The sequence below is a fragment of the Scyliorhinus canicula genome, chromosome 2 (genome assembly GCF_902713615.1).
Source record: "Scyliorhinus canicula chromosome 2, sScyCan1.1, whole genome shotgun sequence".
Classification (NCBI taxonomy): domain Eukaryota; kingdom Metazoa; phylum Chordata; class Chondrichthyes; order Carcharhiniformes; family Scyliorhinidae; genus Scyliorhinus; species Scyliorhinus canicula.
The window spans coordinates 175,187,413-175,208,214 of NC_052147.1; the positions used below are offsets into that span (position 1 = coordinate 175,187,413).

At 44.2% G+C, this 20,802-nt stretch overlaps 1 protein-coding gene across 2 annotated transcripts in view; it reads left to right on the forward strand.

The window, feature by feature from the left end:
- Positions 1-20,802, forward strand: part of pgap1 (post-GPI attachment to proteins inositol deacylase 1) — a 253,543-nt gene that overhangs the window by 22,122 nt on the left and 210,619 nt on the right. For both annotated transcript variants that reach the window (XM_038789106.1, XM_038789105.1), the window contains exon 4: positions 18,210-18,381. In XM_038789106.1, the coding sequence (XP_038645034.1) occupies positions 18,210-18,381 (172 nt within the window). The remainder of the gene's footprint in view (positions 1-18,209; positions 18,382-20,802) is intronic.

A 20,802-nucleotide genomic window follows, 5' to 3' on the forward strand; every position in this document is an offset into this window, starting at 1 on the left:
TCAGAAATTGGCTAGTTGAAAGAAGACAGAGGGTGGTGGTTGATGGCAAATGTTCAGAATGGAGTTCAGTTACGAGTGGCGTACCATAAGGATCTGTTCTGGGGCCGTTGCTGTTTGTCATTTTTATAAATGACCTAGAGGAGGGCACAGAAGGTTGGGTGAGTAAATTTGCAGACGACACTAAAGTTGGTGGAGTTGTAGACAGTGTGGAAGGATGTTGCAGGTTACAGAGGGACATAGATAAGCTGCAGAGCTGGGCTGAGAGGTGGCAAATGGAGTTTAATGTGGAGAAGTGTGAGGTGATTCACTTTGGAAAGAATAACAGGAATGCGGAATATTTGGCTAATGGTAAAATTCTTGGCAGTGTGGATGAGCAGAGGGATCTCGGTGTCCATGTACATAGATCCCTGAAAGTTGCCACCCAGGTTGATAGGGTTGTGAAGAAGGCCTATGGTGTGTTGGCCTTTATTGGTAGAGGGATTGAGTTCCGGAGCCATGAGGTCATGTTGCAGCTATACAAAACTCTGGTACGGCCGCATTTGGAGTATTGCATACAGTTCTGGTTGCCTCATTATAGGAAGGACGTGGAAGCTTTGGAACGGGTGCAGAGGAGATTTACCAGGATGTTGCCTGGTATGGAGGGAAAATCTTATGAGGAAAGGCTGATGGACTTGAGGTTGTTCTCGTTAGAGAGAAGAAGGTTAAGAGGTGACTTAATAGAGGCATACAAAATGATCAGAGGGTTCGATAGGGTGGACAGTGAGAGCCTTCTCCCGCGGATGGAGGTGGCTAGCACGAGGGGACATAGCCTTAAATTGAGGGGTAATAGATATAGGACAGACGTCAGAGGTAGGTTTTTTACGCAAAGAGTGGTGAGGCCGTGGAATGCCCTACCTGCAACAGTAGTGACCTCGCCAACATTGAGGGCATTTAAAAGTTTATTGGATAAGCATATGGATGATAATGGCATAGTGTAGGTTAGATGGCCTTTAGTTTTTGACTTCCCATGTCGGTGCAACATCGTGGGCCGAAGGGCCTGTACTGCGCTGTATCGTTCTATGTTCTATGTTCCAGTGTCTACTCATCATGATCCCGAAGGCTTTCTTCAGGAGGGTCAATAGGAGTATTATGGGGTTTGTGTGGGCGCAGAAGACCCCAAGGGTGAGGAGGGTATTCTTGGAGCGGGGTAGGGAAGTGGGCGGGTTGGCGCTGCCCAACCTGTCTAGGTATTACTGGGCTGCGAACGTGGCAATGATACATAGGTGCGTGATGGAGGGGGCGGCATGGAAGAGGTTGGACGCGGCATCCTGTGTGGGCACGAGCTTAGAGGCACTGGTGATGGTGCCGTTGCCGCTCCCCCCAGCAAGGTATTCTACGAGTCCGGTAGTGGTGGCTACCCTCAAAATCTGGGGGCAGTGGAGGCGGCATAGGGGGGAGGTGAAGGCTTCAGTTTGGTCCGCGATACGGGGGAACCACCGGTTTGTACCAGGGAGGATGGACGGAAGGTTTTTGAGCTGGCACAGGGCAGGTATCAGGCAGATGGGGGAACTCTTTCTCGATGGGAAGTTTGCGACTTAAAGGAGTTGGAGGGGAGGTAAGGTCTCCCCCCAGGGAATACCTTCAGGTATATGCAGATTAGGGCGTTTGTTAGGCGGCAGGTGGCGGAGTTTCTACTGTTGCCGCCAAGGGGGGTTCAGGACAGGGTGCTCTCGGGGAGGATCTCGGCAATCTACCAAGTGATACAGGAGGGGGAGGAGGCCTCGGTGGAAGCGCTGAAAGTGAAGTGGGAGGAGGAGCTGGGAGAGGAGTTCGATGAGGGGACGTGGGCGGATGCTCTGGGGAGGGTGAATTCCTCCTCGTCTTGCGCACGGCTTTGTTTAATCCAACTAAGGTGCTGCATAGGGCGCATATGACTGGGACCAGGCTGAGCCGGTTCTTTGGGGCTACAGGTGTGGCAGGTGTTCGGGGAGCCCAGCAAATGACACCCACATGGCAGCACGGTAGCATGGTGGTTAGCCTAAATGCTTCACAGCTCCAGGGTCCCAGGTTCGATTCCCGGCTGGGTCACTGTCTGTGCGGAGTCTGCACGTCCTCCCCGTGTGTGCGTGGGTTTCCTCCGGGTGCTCCGGTTTCCTCCCACAGTCCAAAGATGTGCAGGTTAGGTGGATTGGCTATGCTAAATTGCCCTTACTGTCCTAAAAAATAAGGTTAATGGGTGGGGTTGTTGGGTTCTGGGTATAGGGTGGATACGTTGACTTGAGTAGGGTGATCATTGCTCGGCACAACATCGAGGGCCGAAGGGCCTGTTCTGTGCTGTACTGTTCTATGTTCTACATGTTCTGGGCGTGTCCTGCGTTGGAAGGCTTTTGGAGGGATGTTTCTGGGACCTTGTCAACGGTGGTTGGATCCGGGGTGGAGCCGGGCTGGGGGCTCGCAATTTTCGGGGTAGCATTGGAGCCAGGAGTGCAGGAGGCGAAATAGGCCGGTATTCTGACCTTTGCGTCCCTGGTAGCCCGGCGCAGGATTCTTTTACAGTGGAGGGATGCGAAGCCCCTGAGCGCGAAATCCTGGATCAACGACATGGCTGGGTTCATTAAACTGGATAGGGTCAAGTTTTCCCTAAGTGGGTCGGTGCAAGGGTTCTTCCGGTGGTGGCAGCCGTTTCTAGACTTCCTGGCGGAGCATTAGAGGGTAGTCAACTTCAGCAGCATCCGGAGGGGGGGGGGGGGGGGGGTGTGCTACGTGTTTTCTATGGGGGTGTGGTTTCATGGTCTTCTGCTCATTCTTTTTGTTAATTTATTCCTTCTGTATTTGGGGGGGGGTTACTGTTTTTCTTTGTTTTGTCGGTTAACATTTGTTGAAAATTTGAATAAAAATTATTTAAAAAAAAAAGAATTGTACAGCACAGAAACTGGCTCTCTGGACTCTGGCCTGTCAAGCTCATGTGGATGTTTTTCTCTTAAGTAAACCACGTGACCTAGTCCCATTCTCCTGCACACTTTCCATACAATTTCCTATTTGTCATTTTCAGGAAGCTTCATTTTCAGGGAGCTATTTAATTCCCTTTTAAGATGATTTATAGACTCTGCTTCACAATGCTTTAAGACAGAGAATCCACATTCTAACGACTCTCTATAAAATATGATGGGGGTAAAATTGATCAATGCCAGCAATGCAAAACAGGCCGACAGGGAATCAACATTGACATCCAGTGCAAAGAAAATTGGGCTCCAGTGTAAAACAGCCTGCTAATTTGCTGTATATCCATTTGCTGTGCCAGTGTTGACTAATTTAATCCCTGATTTATTTTCAAAATGTCTCTTAATTCCTTTTGTGATTATCTTAAATTTGTGCCTGTTTGCTTTCTTATCAACCAGTGGGAACAATCTATGACCAGAACTTTTTAAGAATCTTGAATACAGTACTTTTATCAGCTCAGATTTTTCTTTATTTGTTCTTGGGGAGTTGGCAGTACTGGTAAAGTAGCAGTAGTTCCCATTCCCAGTTATACTGAGAGCATTGAAATGTTTACCATGGGGGTGGCATTACACAGTAATAAGATGAGCTCCCTCTCCTAAAGGAAAAGTTGCAAATTCAAATGAGCAAATTTATTGAATTGAGGCTCGCAACTTTCCATGATGAGGTTTGAGCTCACAACCCACAAAATTCTCCAATGCTCGAGTTTCACTCATAACTATTGGGCACGATCTACCGGCCGCGCTGCGTCCGAATGGCGATGACGCTGGTGATGCTGGCCGATTTTTTTTTTTTTTTTTCCCCCTTCCAGGACCTACCCAGCACGCCAAGACTTGCAAGATCTAACGCAACTTTGCAAGACTCTGCAATCTGAATCCTGCCCATTGTGGATGGGATCAGTATTTGGCAAATTTGCATATTGAAGTCTTGTTATGCTCTAAGTGTGGCATGAGCGGCTTCCTTGTGGTGCACTTGACAAAGGAAGGTTCAGACATGGAGATAACTTCAACATGTTTACTAAACTATATACACTTCTATTACTCTGGTTTGACACTACTGCTAATAGCTACCCAGACTGACTAACCAGTCAGCTACAATCCATGTGGTGGGAGTGATATTGAATCAACCCTGTGTCTGTACTCACTGACTGTCTCCAATGGAAAGAGGCAGATCATGTGTGTGGTGTCCTTTATATATGGGTTGGTGTAATGCCCTCCTGTGGTCGTGTCACCTCTGTGTGTGTGTGTGTGTGTGTGTGTGTGTGTGTGTGTGTGTGTGTGTGTGTGTATCATGAATGCCCATTGGTCGTGTCCTATCTAACTGATCTATTGGTTGAGTGTCTGTGTGTCATGTCTCTGGTGCTCCCTCTAGTGTCTAGCTAGTCTACATGTATTTACATTAACCCCTTGTGTATTTACAGTGATGCACATCACCACAGGAGTGAGACAGCTAGTTACACTCGCCTGATCTGCTGAGACCTTGGGATCTAACCCCTTCGCCTCGGAGACCTTGGGCGAGTGCCGTTCAGTGCTAGTCTCCACACATGGAGACCAGACAGAAAGGCACTTTGGAGGGCTCTCCCAGGGAACAGAAGCCCCAGGTGGTGGCACCCTGGCACTGCTGGACTCTTGCAATTCAGTTCAATCGCACCTATTGTCTCTCTCCTGCTACAATCCAAATGAATCCTCACTGATCCTTTTTCATTGCTTTTGTATTCTTTCTAAAATGTGGTTGCCAAAATTATATACACTGCTCCAACTGCAATGTACAATCTTGCTCTAGTTCAGAGCATTACTTCTTTGCTTTTATATTTTGTACTTCTAGATACAAAACTAAGGATTCTGTTAGCCTGTCTAAGGGCCTTATTTACTTTTGCCCCTCCTGTAAATACGTTGCATATCTTTACACCGATTTCCATTGAATTCCATGTGAGATTCTTTTTGTTATTTTTATAAAGTGCGTTACTTCACGTTTTGCTGCACTAGACTGCATCGGACATCTATCTGTTCATTCAGTTGGCCTATCTATGCACTGCAGACATTAAGCTTTGTCATAATTTGAAATTTGCTGTAACCAACAGTTCATTACTGCTCCCTTAATTCCTAAGTCTGGATTGTTTATTATAAAGTAAAATAGAGTGGTTCAGTGGAATTTCAAACCACATTTTTCTAGTCTGACAAATTTAATTTAATTTTAACACTTTTTTCTTTTTGCCCTCCAATGATCTACTAACAATCTTTATTCGTGTCATAAGTAGGCTTACATTAACATTGCAATGTAGTTACTGTGAAAATCACCACACTCCGGCGCTTGTTCGGGTACACAGGGAAAAGTCAGAATGGCAATTCACCTAACAGCATGTCTTTCAGGACTTGTGGGAGAAAACCGGAGCACCTGGAGGAAACCCACGCAGACACTGGCAGAATGTGCAGACTCCGCACAAACAACAACCCAAACTGGGAATTGAACTCGGGTCCCTGGCGTTGTGAAGGAACAGTACGTCTGTACATTCTCCCCGTGTCTGCATTCAAGTCGAGATAATTAATATATATCTTGGAAATCAGGGGTCCTAACATCAACCCCTGGGGAAACCCACTGTCTCCCTTTCTCCACTCCGAAGAACACTAGTTGACCACTATTCTCTGTTTCCAGTCACACAGCTAGTTTCATAACAATTTAGCTACTGTATCTTTTATATTCCATGGGCTCCAATTTTGCTGACAATGCCTGTTATGTAAATGGGACTTTTATCAAATGCCTTTTGAAAGTCTATATAGACCTCATCAACCCTCTCTGTTACCTTATTTGAAAGCTTAAGCAAGCAAGTTAAAATGTTTTCCCCTTATGAAACCTATGCTGTCATTAATCCATATTTGTCCCAGTGATTTTCAATGTCCAAAATATTGTTTCTAAAATCTTTTCCACCACCAAGGTTAAATTTGCTGGCCTGTAATTCCTGTGTTTCTCCTTAGATCTGCAATTCTCCAGGCCTCTGGCAAAATCTCTGTGTCCAAGGAGGATTGGGAAATTAAGTCCAGTACCTCCCCAATATCTACCCTTTCATCCTTCAGTATTCTTGGATACATCTCATCTAAATCGCTGGCTTTTAAAGCAGACCAAGCAGGCCAGCAGCACGGTTCGATTCCCGTACCAGCCTCCCCGGACAGGCGCCGGAATGTGGCGACTAGGGGCTTTTCACAGTAACTTCATTGAAGCCTACTCGTGACAATAAGCGATTTTCATTTCATTTCATTTCTCGTTCTGGTGACTTAACCATAAGTATAACCAGCCTATATTATACCGCCTCGTTATCCACTTACTGCACATCCAACATTTCAGCTATGTTCTCTTTCACTCTGACTTGACAGCATCTTCTTCCTCGGTAAAACCAGATGCAATATGCTCATTTAGTATCTCAGCCCTGTCTCCGGCCTACACGCATAAATCTCCCTAATTCGCTCCACTCCTTTTTGGATTCCCTTTTATATCAGCCACTAGTCTCTTTTCATAGTCTCTCTTTGCTTTTCTTGATTGTTTTTACACTTCCACACTGAACCTTCTATATTCAAGACTGATTTAGTACAGTGGGTTAAACAACTGGCTTGTAATGCAGAACAAGGCCAGTAGCGTGGGTTCAATTCCCGTACCAGCCTCCCCTAACAGGTGCCGGAATGTGGCGACTAGGTGCTTTTCACAGTAACTTCATTGAAGCCTACTTGTGACAATAAGCGATTATCATTAATTGGTTATCCACCTTGCGTCTGTCATATGCACCCTTTTTCTGCTATTTCTGAAGTCACTTAGGGAGCTCTGATTTTCTGTGCCCTGCCTTTTACCTTCGTGGGAATGTACCGTGACTCTACCTGAACTGTCTCTCTTTAAAAATAGCCCGTTGTTCTGTCACAGTTTTGACTGCCAATATTTAATAGGAAATTACCTGGACTGGATTCATTCTCACTCCATTGATGTTGGTCCTTCCCCAATTTATTATATTTATTCTGGATTTCTTCTTGTCATTTTCCAGAGCTAACCTAAAGCTCATGATGCTGTGGTCACTGTCCCCTAAATGACACTTGATTCACTTGACCCACCTCGTCCCCACCTGAACCAAATCTTGCAATGCCTCTTTCCTCGAACTGGGAACATAGTGATGTCGAAAATTCACCTGAACAATCTAAAGACTCTTGCTCCTCTCTTCTCTTCACACTATATGTTAGGATAATGAATGTACCCCATGATAACTACTCTGTCATTACGCATCTCTCTAATTTTCTTTTGTTGTCTTATATCTTCCCCACTAGTTTGTAGGCTATAGAATACACACTGCAATGCAATGGTGCCTCTATTGTTTCTTAGCTCTAACCCAATAGATTATTGAGGATATCCTCGCCCTCGTGCACTGCCGTCCTTGATCATTAATGCTACGCCTGATTTTTTTTTTCCTTCTCTATCTTCCCTGAGCACCTTGTGTAATGGAATATATAGTATCCAGTCCTGCCCTTTTTAGAGCTAGGAATTTCATAGAATTTACAGTGCAGAAGGAGGCTATTCAGCCCATCGAATCTGCACCGGCTCGTGGGAAGAGCACCCGATCCAAGGTCAACACCTCCACCCTATCCCCATAACCCAGTAACCCCACCCAACACTAAGGGCAATTTTGGACACTAAGGGCAATTTATCCTGGCTAATCCACCTAACCTGCACATCTTTGGACTGTGGGAAGAAACCGGAGCACCCGGAGGAAACCCACGCACACACTGGGAGGATGTGCAGACTCTGCACAGACAGTGGCCCAAGCCGGGATTGAACCTGGGACCCTGGAGCTGTGAAGCAATTGTGCTATCCACAATGCTACCGTGTTGCCCTTGTTATATTCCCATGTGGCTATATGCCCCTGCAGCTCAACGGCCTATGTACCACACTCCATGAATTCATGCATGCACAGTACACCCAATTTATACCTCTTATTTCAAATTTACCAAATACTTTATTTTCTACTCTTGTGCTGCCTGCCCCTCCCAATTTTCTGCACTTTGCTTTTTTTTTCTAATATTACCTTGTTGGTCCTAAACCCCTGTCACATTAGTTCCCTTGCTTCTAGCATGAGCAGATTGTCCTGTAAGGCCATTGGTTGCAACACTGTTCAGGTGCAACCGCATTTGTATAGGTCACATCTCTTCCAGAACCGATCCCAATGTTCTAGGAATTTAAAACCCTCCCTGCTGCATTCATCTGCTCCATCCTCCAATTCTGTACTCAGTTGCACATGGTGCTGGGAGTCATTTGGAGATTACTACCTTTGAGGTGCTGCTTACTACTTTCTTAGCTGCCTAAATTGCATTGCATTAAACATTCATGTTTCTACCTATGTTGATGGTACTGATGTGGACTGCCAGCTGTACATCCTCTCCGGACTTGGAATGCTTGGCAGCCACTCAATGATAACTTTGACCCTGGTGCTACCTTAAAGGCAACATAGCATCCTGGATTCACGCCTGCTGCCACAGAAATGCCTGACTGTTTTCCGAACTATAGAATCCCCATTGTCAATATTGCTTTTCCAATCTTTCTCCTGTACCCACTCTACAGCTGTGCCTTGGAAAATGCTCTGAAACTATTTCGAGTGGAACCATCATTTTCCTCAGTATTCAGGAAGGAATGCTGGTTGGAAAGTGAGATGCATTCAGGGGGCTGCTGCATTATATGTTTGGCCATTCTTTACTGCCTGATGGTCACCCATTCCATCTCCGCCTGCGTATCAAGCTGTATGGTCACCCTGAGTCTAAATGTGCTTTCCTTGAAATTCTCAATGTTGTCGATACACCACAGAGACACTCACTGCTGCTCAAGCTCCAAAGCCCAGAGTTTGAGCTGTTGCAACTGATGACATTTCTTACAAATGTGGTTATCCAGGACACGGGAAGCACCCTTGATCCCAGAGTGGTTACAGCACAGAAAGTACATTGGGTCTGTGCTGAGCTATTCACATGGAGCAGGATGCAAACTCCATGGGTCCAAGCTGTGTTGCTATGTCTTTGTTTAATAGACTTGCCACCTACTCACCAATCGGCTGCTTCTGCTGTGCCTTATTTTACAGGGAGGTTGACTGAAATGTTTAACTTTTAACTTATAGTATCTAAAAGCCTTAGATTTTTTAATTTAGAGTACCCAATTATTGTTTTCCAATTAAGGGGGAATTTAGCATGGCCAATCCACCTAACCTGCACATCTTTGGGTTGTGGGGGTGAAACCCACGCAGACACTGGGACAAACTCCACACGGACAGTGACCCAGGGCCGGGATTGAACTCGGGTCCTCAGCGCCGCAGACAGCAGTGTTATCCGCTGTGCCACCGTGCCGCCCAAAAGCCTTAGATTTTAATTTACTGAAAACGTCAGACATCTTCAGTTTAACTATGCTCTACTCTTCAATTTTTAACTTTATCTGCTAGATCTGATTGAATAATTGAGCACTGATTTTAATTAATAATCTTTATTATCACAAGTAGGCTTACATTAACACTGCAATGAGGTTATTGTGAAAAGCCCCTAGTCGCCACCTTCCGGCGCCTATTCAGGTACACAGAGGGAGAATTCAGAATGCCCAATTCACCGAACAGCACATCTTCCGGAACTTGTGGGAGGAAACTGGAGTACTCGGAGGAAACCCACGCAGACACCGGGAGAATGTGCAGACTCTGCACAAACAGTGACCCGAGCCGGGAATCTAACCTGGGACCCTGGAGACGATGGAAGACATTCCTTATGAAGGAACTGACCGCCATGAAAGAAGCAATAAAGATCAAAATCAAGATGGCGGTGACAGAGGCTAGGGTTACCATACAAAAAATGACCGGATTGGGGAAGAAGGTGGAAACTGGAAAAAAACAACCCACAAATTAGAGAAAGCCTCAACAGACCAGAGCGACAGGATTGTCGCCCTAGAGGCAGAAGTTGAAAGGTTGATGGCAGCCTAAGTGAACTTAAAAGGGAAAGTCCCCTTTAATCCCAAGGAAACGGATCCCGACGCCAGAACATTTGGATCGTGAGTCTGCCAGAAAGTATTGAGGCAGGGTTCCAACAGACAATCTAGTCGGGAGAGACAGCTTCCCAAACCCTGGTGATCGATAGAACACACAGGTCGCTCAGGCCGAAACCCAAGGCGGTGAAACAACCGAGGGTGGTCATCGTGAAGCTACACCGACACTAGGATCTTGAGAGGATCCTGAGGTACCTGGGAAGGACACAAAATCTGGGTATAACAGGACATTGGGGCTGACTTGGAAAATGCAGAGCTGAATTTAATCATGCAAAATCGACCCTGTACCACGGGGTAAATGTCGGAAAGCTGTTCCAGCCAGGCTCTGGGTCACGTTCTAGTACAAGGAGCATTACTTTTAACACACAATTTGTGCGGACAAACGGCCTGGACAAGTGGCAGACGAGGCAGTGATGAGGGCGGAACAGAGAAGGAAAATTAAAGGAACACAATTGGAAGAAAGAGTTGGTTTTCAGATTGGCTTTGGCAGATAAGGTGCAGGTTGAAGGAACAAGATGTTGCGACCTATCTGAATCTTCCTTGTTCTCTATTCCCATCGGTCTCGCTGTTTTAGCGCTGCTGGTCCTATTCTGTTGTGCCACTGCTCTGTTGTGCCTAAAGCACAGTGTGTCTTAACCCATATACGGTGGACAAATGACTACAAGTCTATTTTATACAATGATTCAATATTTATTCACTATCTCGCATTGTTACTGTTAATCGATCACATACACACACTTAAGTCAAGCTACAAAGCTAGTACGCATAAGACCTTAACTTCAGAGTGACAAGCAAGTATCAGACAGATATTGGCCTTTATCTGTATCCCGAATCTTGTAGTCCTCAATGTTCAGTCCTTGGTCTGGTCTGTTCCTGGCTCTGGTCTTCCTTCAGTTGGTCGAGTGATGGTCTTTCTCTTCGGCCGGCCAATGGTCACCATTGTTGGTTGCTGCTGTAGAAAGATTCTTAGGTGATGCAGCACCTTTTAACCTGCTTAGATTTTTTTGCCCTTTGGTGGGCAGTCTCTGGGTCATTGTCAATCAATTGATCAAGGCTCGATCACCTTGATGGATCAAGTCCAATCAGGGGCTGCCACATCAAGTTTGTGGTGGGCACTCTGGCCATGCTTGCAAGTGTTGGGGGCAGTTAGGCCCTTCCAGATAAGGAGTTTAGGTGCTGCTGTGTCTGATAACCACAAGTGTGATTGGCAGAAAGTTTTATTGTTCCTGGGATGGCCTGGAGATGGCCTGTTTTCCTGTGTTACTTCATAACGTCTGGGCTGCAGGTTTTGTTTATTCAGAGCTGCAGTTTGCTTGTTCTTGAACTTGGTCACTTTTCCCAGTGTCCCTTGCCGGATGCCATTTTAGGTGGCCACAGCTCTTTAGACTTGAGAGTGTCATAGTGTTCCTGGTGCTGCTCTCGCTCTGCTCTGAACCACCAGTTTTTTATATTCACTGATCTCATAAGAACACAAATTGGAGTAGGACCAACCGATACGGCCCCTCAAGCCTGCATTGCCATTTACTATGATCATGGATCCCAGCCCCCATATCCCTTGATTCACTTAAAAGGCCAACAATCTACCTATCTCCGCCTTAAATTTATTCAACAATGGAGCATCCACAAGCCACTGCGGCTCGGAATTCCAAAGATTCACAATCCTTTGAATGAAGAAATTTCTCCTCATCTCAGTCATAATTGAGCAAACCCTTATTCTGAGACTGTACCTCAAGTGTTTTAGATTCCCCAGATGGGCGGGACTTCCGGTAGTGGTCATGTCGTAAGTGGCTGCACACTGGGCGGCTCCAAGTCGGAAACAATGGTTTCGGCAATTTAAACCCAAAAGCAGATCACCTCTGATTATTAAAAAAAAAAGGAGGGGCAAAAGTTGAAAAAAAAGGCACACAAAAAAAAGAGGTGTTATCCTGGTAACCGATCAGACCCGGCAGAAAACGCTCAAAATCTCGGCCCAAAAAGTGAAGGGAACTCGAGGCACGGCGAAGTCTGATAAAATGCCGGCAGAAAGAGAAGAGTCAGCGGTGAGGAAAAAGCTCAGATGGAACGATTAATGGCTTTTATTGAGGACAAACTCCGGCACCAGAGAAGGGGCATGCAAGGGGATGTGTCGAGGGCCATCGATGGTGCAGTAGCACCTTTTCAGGTAACAATAGACCGCCTGGAAAAGTGCCTCGGCATGCAAGCAGTGAAGCTGCGAGAGAGATGGAGGCGGTGGTCTCCTATCAAAGTGATCGGATTGTCAGATTGTATCCGTGGAGGCGGAGATGGGAGCCCTGGGGGACCTATGTAAATCGCTTAAGGTGAAGGTTGAGGAGCAGGAAAATAGATCCAGATGGCAGAACCTCAGAATCGTGGGGCTGCCAGAAGGTGTGGCGGGGACGAGTGCCACAAAATATGTAACTAAGATGTTGGCCGGGCTGGTGGAGCAAGAGTGCTGGAAAGGGCCCCAGAAGTGGATAAGGCACACAGGTCCTTGAGGCAAATGCCAAGAGCAGGGGCGCCACCACGGGTGATGATTGTGCGGATGCACAAATTTCTGGAATAGATTTCCCAGATGGGCAAACAACCTCTTGGTGTCTACCCTCTCAAATCCCTTGAGAATCTTGTATCTTTCAGGGTGGTGTGCAGTGGTTAGCACTGCTGCATACACCGCTGAGGACCCGGGTTCAATCCCAGCCCTGGGTCACTGTTCATGTGGAGTTCACACATTCTCCCCGTGTCTGCGTGGGTTTCACCCGCACAAGCCAAAGATTGGAAACAAATAATTGGGTACTCGAAATTTATTTTAAAAAAAGAATCTTGTATCTTTCAATTAGGTCACCTCTCATTCTTTGAAACAATAGAGAATTGAGGCCTAATTTACTCAGTCTCATCATTACACAATTCCCTCATCTCGGGAGTCTTTTTTAAAATATAAATTTAGAGTACCCAATTCTTCTTTTTTCCAATTAAGGGGCAATTTAGCGTGGCCAATCCACTTAGCCTGCACAGCTTTTGGGTTATGGGGGTGAAACTTCACACGGACAGTGACCCAGAGCTGGGATCGAACCTGGGACCTTGGCGCCATGAGGCAACAGGGCTAACCCATTGCTTCACCGTGCTGCTCTATCTCGGGAGTCTATTTAGTGAACATTTGTACTGCCTCCAATTCAAGAGCATCCTTTCTTAAATATGGAGACCAAAACTGTACACAGTATTCGAGGTGTCACCTCACGGGTACCGTGTACAATTGTAGCAAGATTTCCTTATTCTTGTACTCCAATCTCCTTGCAATAAAGACCAATAAGCAATTTACCCTCCAGACCTTGTTGGACCTGCATGTTAGCTTCCTGTGCCCCTTGTATAAGCACACCCAGGCCCCTGTGAACATCATTTACAAGTTTTACTCCTTTAAAAATAATCTGCATTTCTGTTCTTGCAACCAAAGTGAATAACTTCACACTTTGCCACATTATACTCCATCTGCCATGTTGTTACTCATTCACTTAACCTGTCTATATCCCATTGCTGCTTCTTTGTGTCCACCTCATAGCATACATTCCCAATTAGCTGTAGATCGTCAGCGAACATAGTAACATTGCTTTTGGCCTCTTTGACTAAGTCATTAATATAGATTGTAAATGGCTGTAACCCTAAACACTCATCTTTGTGGTGCTCCACTAGTTAATAATAATCTTTATTAGAGCCACAAGTAGGCTTACATTAACACTGCAATGAAGTTACTATGAAAATCTTTCCAACCTACCAATTGAAAATGCCTTGTTCATTTTGCTTCCTGTTGTTAACTAATCCTTTATCCATGGATATCCATTCATATTTTACCCCCAACTTCAGGAGCTCATATCTTGTACATTAACTGTGGCACCTTCTTGAATGCCCTTTGGAAATCCAAACCTGTGACATTACTAGTTTTCCCCTTTTCTAGTCTACTAGTTTCATCTTCAAAAAAACTCCCAATAAATTTGTCAAACATCATTCCCTTTCAGAAAACCAAGTTGACTTTGATCACAGTATGATTTCCCACAAGACTTCTGACATGAACAGGAGGGGGTCAGTTTAAACTGCCCTGATTTCTCCCCCCTCTACCCATCCGTAAATAGAAAGGTGTTTTTTTAAATCTGGATTTCCCAAGGTGGTGTATTTTCTCCAACCCGTAAATTTTGAAATCATAGAATTTACGGTGCAGGAGACGACCATTTGGCCCATCGAGTCTGCACCACTGCTTTATTAATCACTTGCACAGCAAACCCGTGGTAAGGTGAAAATAAAAGGTTTGGTTTATTTTTCGCACACACTCTCATGCCAGAGGGGTTTCGCAAAGTTTATCACCTTTTATACTCGCACGGGTGTTCCAAGGTTCCAGCAGTTGGCAGGTTTGATGAGAGTCCGAGTTCTTTCTGCTGCCACTGGCTTGATGTTAGACACTGCAAGCTGTTGCCTGGAGTTCTGTTCACATTGAAGGTCACAAACAGTAACTGCTCGAATTCAGTTCCAACAGACGATATCACACTGCCGTTTGGGTGAGGTCATGTGACATCCTAGTCAGTGTTGGACACAGGCCTGGATTCCCCGCCCCGCGACGCTGGCAACGCTGAATGTGATTGGGTGGAGAATCGGTCGTCCTGTTGAAATAGAGGTTCGCTCTGGGCACCGAACTGATCCCGATGCTCCGGCCTCCCGCTGATGGCAGGATTGGAGTTCGCGCCCATGTGTGGGAGGATGCTAACGGCTTTAAATGAGTCCTAATGAGCCATTTGCATCCACTTAGTGGGCCTGGCACGAGTCTCCGGGCCTGTGTGATTCTCCAGTCCTCTGGGCCAGGAATTACGTGGGCAGGATTACAACCGGTATGGGCAAACATGGCCCTGACATGGTGGACTTTGCATTGGGCCATGGGGGTAATCTCTTCAAGGGGTTGTCCCCACAATCCACCCGAGGGCCAACCTCCCACCCTCATAATGGCAGATATGCCCACCAGACCCCCTAAATGGAGCCTTCCCCCTGGAGTCCTACATGGAGGGATCACCCCCGGAGACCCCCTAAGTGGAGGGATGACCCCCTAAGTGGAGGGATGACCCTCCTAAGTGGAGGGATTCCCCCCAGAGACCCCCAAAGTGGAGAGAGAGCCCCGGAGACCCCCTAAGTGGAGGGTCCCCCCCCCCCAGAGACCTCCTAAATGGAGGGATCCCCCCAGTGACCCTAAGTGGACCCCCCGCGACCACCTAAGTGGAGGGATCCCCCCACCAGAGACCCCCTAAGTGGAGGGATCTATTTACATCCTTAACTGATTGCTTCACCTGCATTCTTGCTTTCACTGATTAGTGTACAAGGACACCCAGGTCTCTTTGTACATTTAATATTTCCAAATCTATCACTATTTAAATAATACTCTCCCATTCTGTTAATTTTACCATAATGAATAATTTCATACGTTATAATGCATCTGCCATGTGTTGTTCACTCAACTTGCCTAAATTGCTTTCAAGCCTCTTTACTTCCTCCTCACCACTCACAATTCCACCTAGTTTTTTGTCATCGGCAAATTTGGAAATATTAAATTTTATACCCTCCTCTAAATCGTTGATGTATATTGTGACTAGCTGGGGCACAAGCACTGATTCCTGTGGTACCCCACTCATCGCTGCCTGTCTGCTAACCATTTCTCTATCTGCTATATTGCCCCAATACCAAACACTTTAATTTTGCATACTAACCTATTATGTGGAACTTTATCAAAAGTTTTCTAAAAATCCAAATATACCACATTCACTAGTTCTCTCTTATCTGTTCTACTACTTACGTCCTCAACAAATTCCAGTAGGTTTGTCAAACATGATTTCCCTTTCATAAATCCATGTTGTCTTTGTCTAATCCCGTTGATATTTTCTAAATGTCTAGTTACCACATTTTTATAACAGACTCTGGCATTTACCCTACTACTGATGTTCGGCTAACTAGTCTATAATTCCCTGTTTTAATTTCCCTCCCTCCTTTTTTTAAATAGTGGAGTTACATTTGCCACTCTCCAATTTGCCTGGACGGTTGCAGAATTGACAGAATTTTGGAAGATGCCAACCAAATCATCCACTATTTCCATGTCCACCTCCTTCAGTACCCTGGGATTTAGATTATCAGGCCCTGGGGATTTACCAGCTTTCAGTCCCATTGATTTCTCCAGCACTTTTTAACTATAATTAATTTTCTTCAATTCCTCCTTCTCACTAGACAGTTGCTTCCCTATATTTCTGGGAAGTTATTTGTGTAATCTTCTATGATGACAGAATTGAAGTAGTTTTTTAAATTGCTCCATTATTTCCTTCTCCATTATCAATTCTCCCATTTCGGACTGTAAGGAACCTACATTTGTCTTCACCAGCCTTTTTCCTTTTATGTACTTAAAGAAACCTTTACAGTTCACTTTTATGTCCCTTGCAAATTTATTCTCATACTCTACTTTTCCCACTTAATCAATTTCTTGATACTCCTTTGCTGATTTCTAAAATGCTCCCAATCTTCAGGCTGGCTACTTTTTCTGGCAATTTTATAGACCTGCTCTTTGGATCTAATAATGACCCAAATTTATTTTGTTGGCCATGGTTGGGCCACTTTTCCTGTTGTCTTTTTGTGCCAGAAAGGAATGTACAACTGTTGCAGTGCATGAATTTGTTCCTTATATATTAGCCATTGCCTACCCGCCTTTTAATGAAGTTATCCAATCTGTCACAGTTAACTCATCCCTCATACCTTTGTAGTTTAGATTTAGGACCCTAGTTTAGGATTGGACTACTTCACTTTCTACTCCAATGAAGAATTCTATCATGTTATGGTCACTCTTCCCTGAAGGATCCCACGCAACAAGATTAGTCATTGCACGATACCAAATCTAGGATAGCCTGTTTTCTAGTTGGTTCCACAACACACAAAAACCATCATGAATATGCTCCAGAAATTCATCCAAAATATTATTAATTCTAATGTGTTTTGCCCAGTCAATATGCAGATTAAAGTCACCCATGATGACTGTAGCTCCATTATTACATACATCTCTAATTTCCTGGATAATGCCATCTCCCACTAATGTTTGCTCCACCCAGACTGTTTCTACACCTAGATGTTTTGAACCAGTATCCTTCCTCCCTATTTTAGTGATTTCATCCTTTACCATCAATGCCATCCCACCTCCTTGCGGCTCTATTGCAGAACTCATAAACCACATGCCAGTGGCTCAAGCTTAACATTTATTTTTACTAGAAGGGGCTTAATGCTACTTTATAAAGTAATACATTTCCCCAAGACTATTGCCGGGACGAGAAATTTTACTCATGGTCGCAGCAAAATCAGAACTTTCTCCTTTAATGTTTCAGCTTTGATTATCCATCACCATCAAAAAGCTGTTGAGCAGAGCTTATGAATGAGATATCTGTACTAAATTTGTGGGTGGATTGACAAATATAATGCAAAGTTCTAACAATATTAATTTAAAAAAAAAATAGTTTATTGCAATTTTTTACAGAAAATATAAAATATAACAAGTATAGCAACAAGCAGTAATATGCAACTAACAGCCCCATAACACCCACAATTCCCCCCATACCGTAACATCACATGTATCACACTCCCCCCACCCCCCAACAAGAGAACTTAACCATAAATTAAAATTTAATTAAAATTAAATAAACTAACAATATTAATATGAACTTTTTATTTTCAATAAATCTTTCCATTTTGCATTTCTTCAATTTCAGCCTTGTTTAAAATTTTCTAGCATGTGCATAACCAATTTAATGCCATCTCTTCTAGTTTACCCAAAGTTGTTTCCCCAAAATGGTTACGGAAGTTAACTTTGATCTGTTTGTGTCCATAGGATCAAAAGTTGCACCCTGCAGTGTTGCTTTGATTATCCATCACCATCAAAAAGCTGTTGAGCAGAGCTTATGAATTAGATATCTGTACTAAATTTGTGGGTGGATTGACAAATATAATGCAAAGTTCTAACAATATTAATATGTACTTTTTATTTTCAATAAATCTTTCCATTTTGCATTTCTTCAATTTCAGCCTTGTTTAGAATTTTCTAGCATGTGCATAACCAATTTAATGCCATCTCTTCTAGTTTACCCAAAGTTGTTTACCCAAAATGGTTACGGAAGTTAACTTTGATCTGTTTGTGTCCATAGGATCAAAAAGTTGCACCCTGCAGTGTTGCCATTGTGGGACATTCAATGGGTGGCATCATTGCTCGAGCACTATTCACTTTACCCAACTTCAAACCTACATTGATAAGTCTTATTATAACTCAAGCCACGCCTCATGTTGCGCCAGTCCTACTAGTGGACAGCTACCTCAAAGGTAAGTCTGACCTGATCTCACTCTCAAAGCTTTTGCCTGTCCAAATTCAGTTGATTTCCACAGGTGTTTACCTCAACAAATTTAGACAAGGGAAAGATTAATCAAAATTATTTGTCCTTTAATTAAATACTTGGTGTGCAAGCAATATTGAATTTTAGTGAGTTATGCTAAGAGAGTGGGGTTTTGTGAGACACTACACAACTGTGTTCACTCCTGTATCAGTGCCTGACAGTTTTAATTCGATCGCCATAAATTTGACAGTTACCTGGTTTAGGTGGGGTTGAGCAAACATGTTGCAGATGCTTGGCATGCAACGAATGTGGAATCTGCTTTGGATGTCTTCTCTAACTGCTGGCAGTTGGCCAAAAGTAAATTTTCAGGAATATTTCCTGTATTAACTCGAGACAGTCGATGAATTCCTTTTACTGGACTATCCTCCATACTCTTTCAGTTCCCAATGACTGCATGAGGGGATTCTCCTATTCCCATTTAGTATGATCTATCAATAAACTGCGGTCAGCGGAAAGGAAATATGTGGAGAGCTAATACACAGTGAGATAAAATGGGAGATTTTATAAATGTCATAATTCTGAATTGTGGGCAGCACGGTGGCACAGTGGTTAGCATTGCTGCCTCACGGCGCCGAGGTCCCAGGTTCGATCCCGGCTCTGGGTCACTGTCCGTGTGGAGTTTTGCACATTCTCCCCGTGTTTGCGTGGGTTTCGCCCCCACGTCACAAAGATATGCAGGTTAGGTGGATTGGCCACGCTAAATTGCCCCTTAATTGGAAAGAAAAATGAATTGGGTACTCTAAATTTCAAGAAATAAATTTTAAAAATAATTCTGAATTGTTATTCTGCATGCAAATGAATGAGTACTTGGGGGGAAAAATGTGTCAAAAAAAATTCCATTGTTATCAACTGTATTTTGGTGTGTTTCCACTCCTAGTTAATCAGGGAAAGGAAATGGCAAAAATGGAAGTGAGATATTATAATAGACCATAATAGATATTAGGATAGCTACTGCTCTTTGTAGTAGAAAGTAAGGTAGTAATCTACATAGTTTCACAGTTAATAGTATTTGTTAGAATTCACATTTTGATGGGAATATCTATGTAGTCAAATATACCTTCAAAGAGTTTTGCAAACCCAATGGTATATGTTTTGTGGTCCTGATGCTGTAAAACAATATGTTGTATTCATGTTTAGCGATAAATTTAATGTGGTTATTTTTTTTAAATGTCAATGCTACATAACTGTAAGCTGAAAAAAGAAAGCATGGATGAGTAGTGAGTAAGAGAGAAAGGGAAGAATTTCAGATGTTGACATAGTCAAGAATAGGTGAGCTATGGTACAGAGTAGTGAGTAGAGCAAGGAATAAGAAAAAGCTTGTACTGACAGAGGCTTTCACGTCCATGGGATGGCCCACAGCCAATGAATTATGTTTAAAATGTAGCTCAGTGATGGCACTCTTGCCCTCTTTTTGAAAATTGAGCACAATGTAGGCGGACACTTCCATGCAGTACAATGGGAGTGCTGCACTATTGGAAGTGCAATCTTTCGAATGAGATATAAAACTGAAGAACAGTCTGCCCTCTCTGGTAAAAGATCACAGGACGCTATTTGGAAAGGAGCAGTGGTGTTCCCCTGATATGCCTGCCAATATTTATGCCTCCATCCAAATCTAAAACCGATGATCAGGTCATTGCCTCATGGTTTTTTTGTGGGAGCTTGCAGTACATTCATTGGGTGCTATGATTCCTACATTACAACAGTCAATACATTTCAAAAATACTTGATTAGTTGTAAACTGCTCTCACCGAAGGAGGCCCATGGTGTTAGAGCTGATCATCTGAAGGAGCAATTCACCTAATGCCATTCTCCTGCCTTTACCCTGTTTCCTTGACCCAATTCCCTGTTGAAAGCACTGTTGTGCCTTCTAAACCACAGTGAGTGTTTAACCCGCATACGGTGGACAATGATCTCACAAGTTGTTCAATACAATAATAGTTTATTAATACACATACAACGGTAATACTAATCAATCACACATTCATGCACATTGGACTATAAACTAATACACTGAAACAACCATAACGTAACTTCCAGGTGACTGGCAAGAACAGAGCAGATATAGCCTTATCTGGGATCTGGTAGTCTGGCAGTGCTGGAGTTCTTGTAGCTGGTTGTCTGTGTCCTCTGTTATGGCCCCTCTGTTGATAGCGTGGATGGTCCTCTTCTTGGCTGGTGATGGGTTCACCATTGTTGTTGGCTGACAAAGCTGTAGTCTGGAAGGCAGTTGAGAGCGAGTGGTGGGCTACGCAGCACCTTTTATCCCTGGAGCTTTTGCACTTTTTCAGACGGTCCCAGGTGAAGGTCCAATGGATCGATCAGGTCTCGATCACCCTAATCGATCTTGACC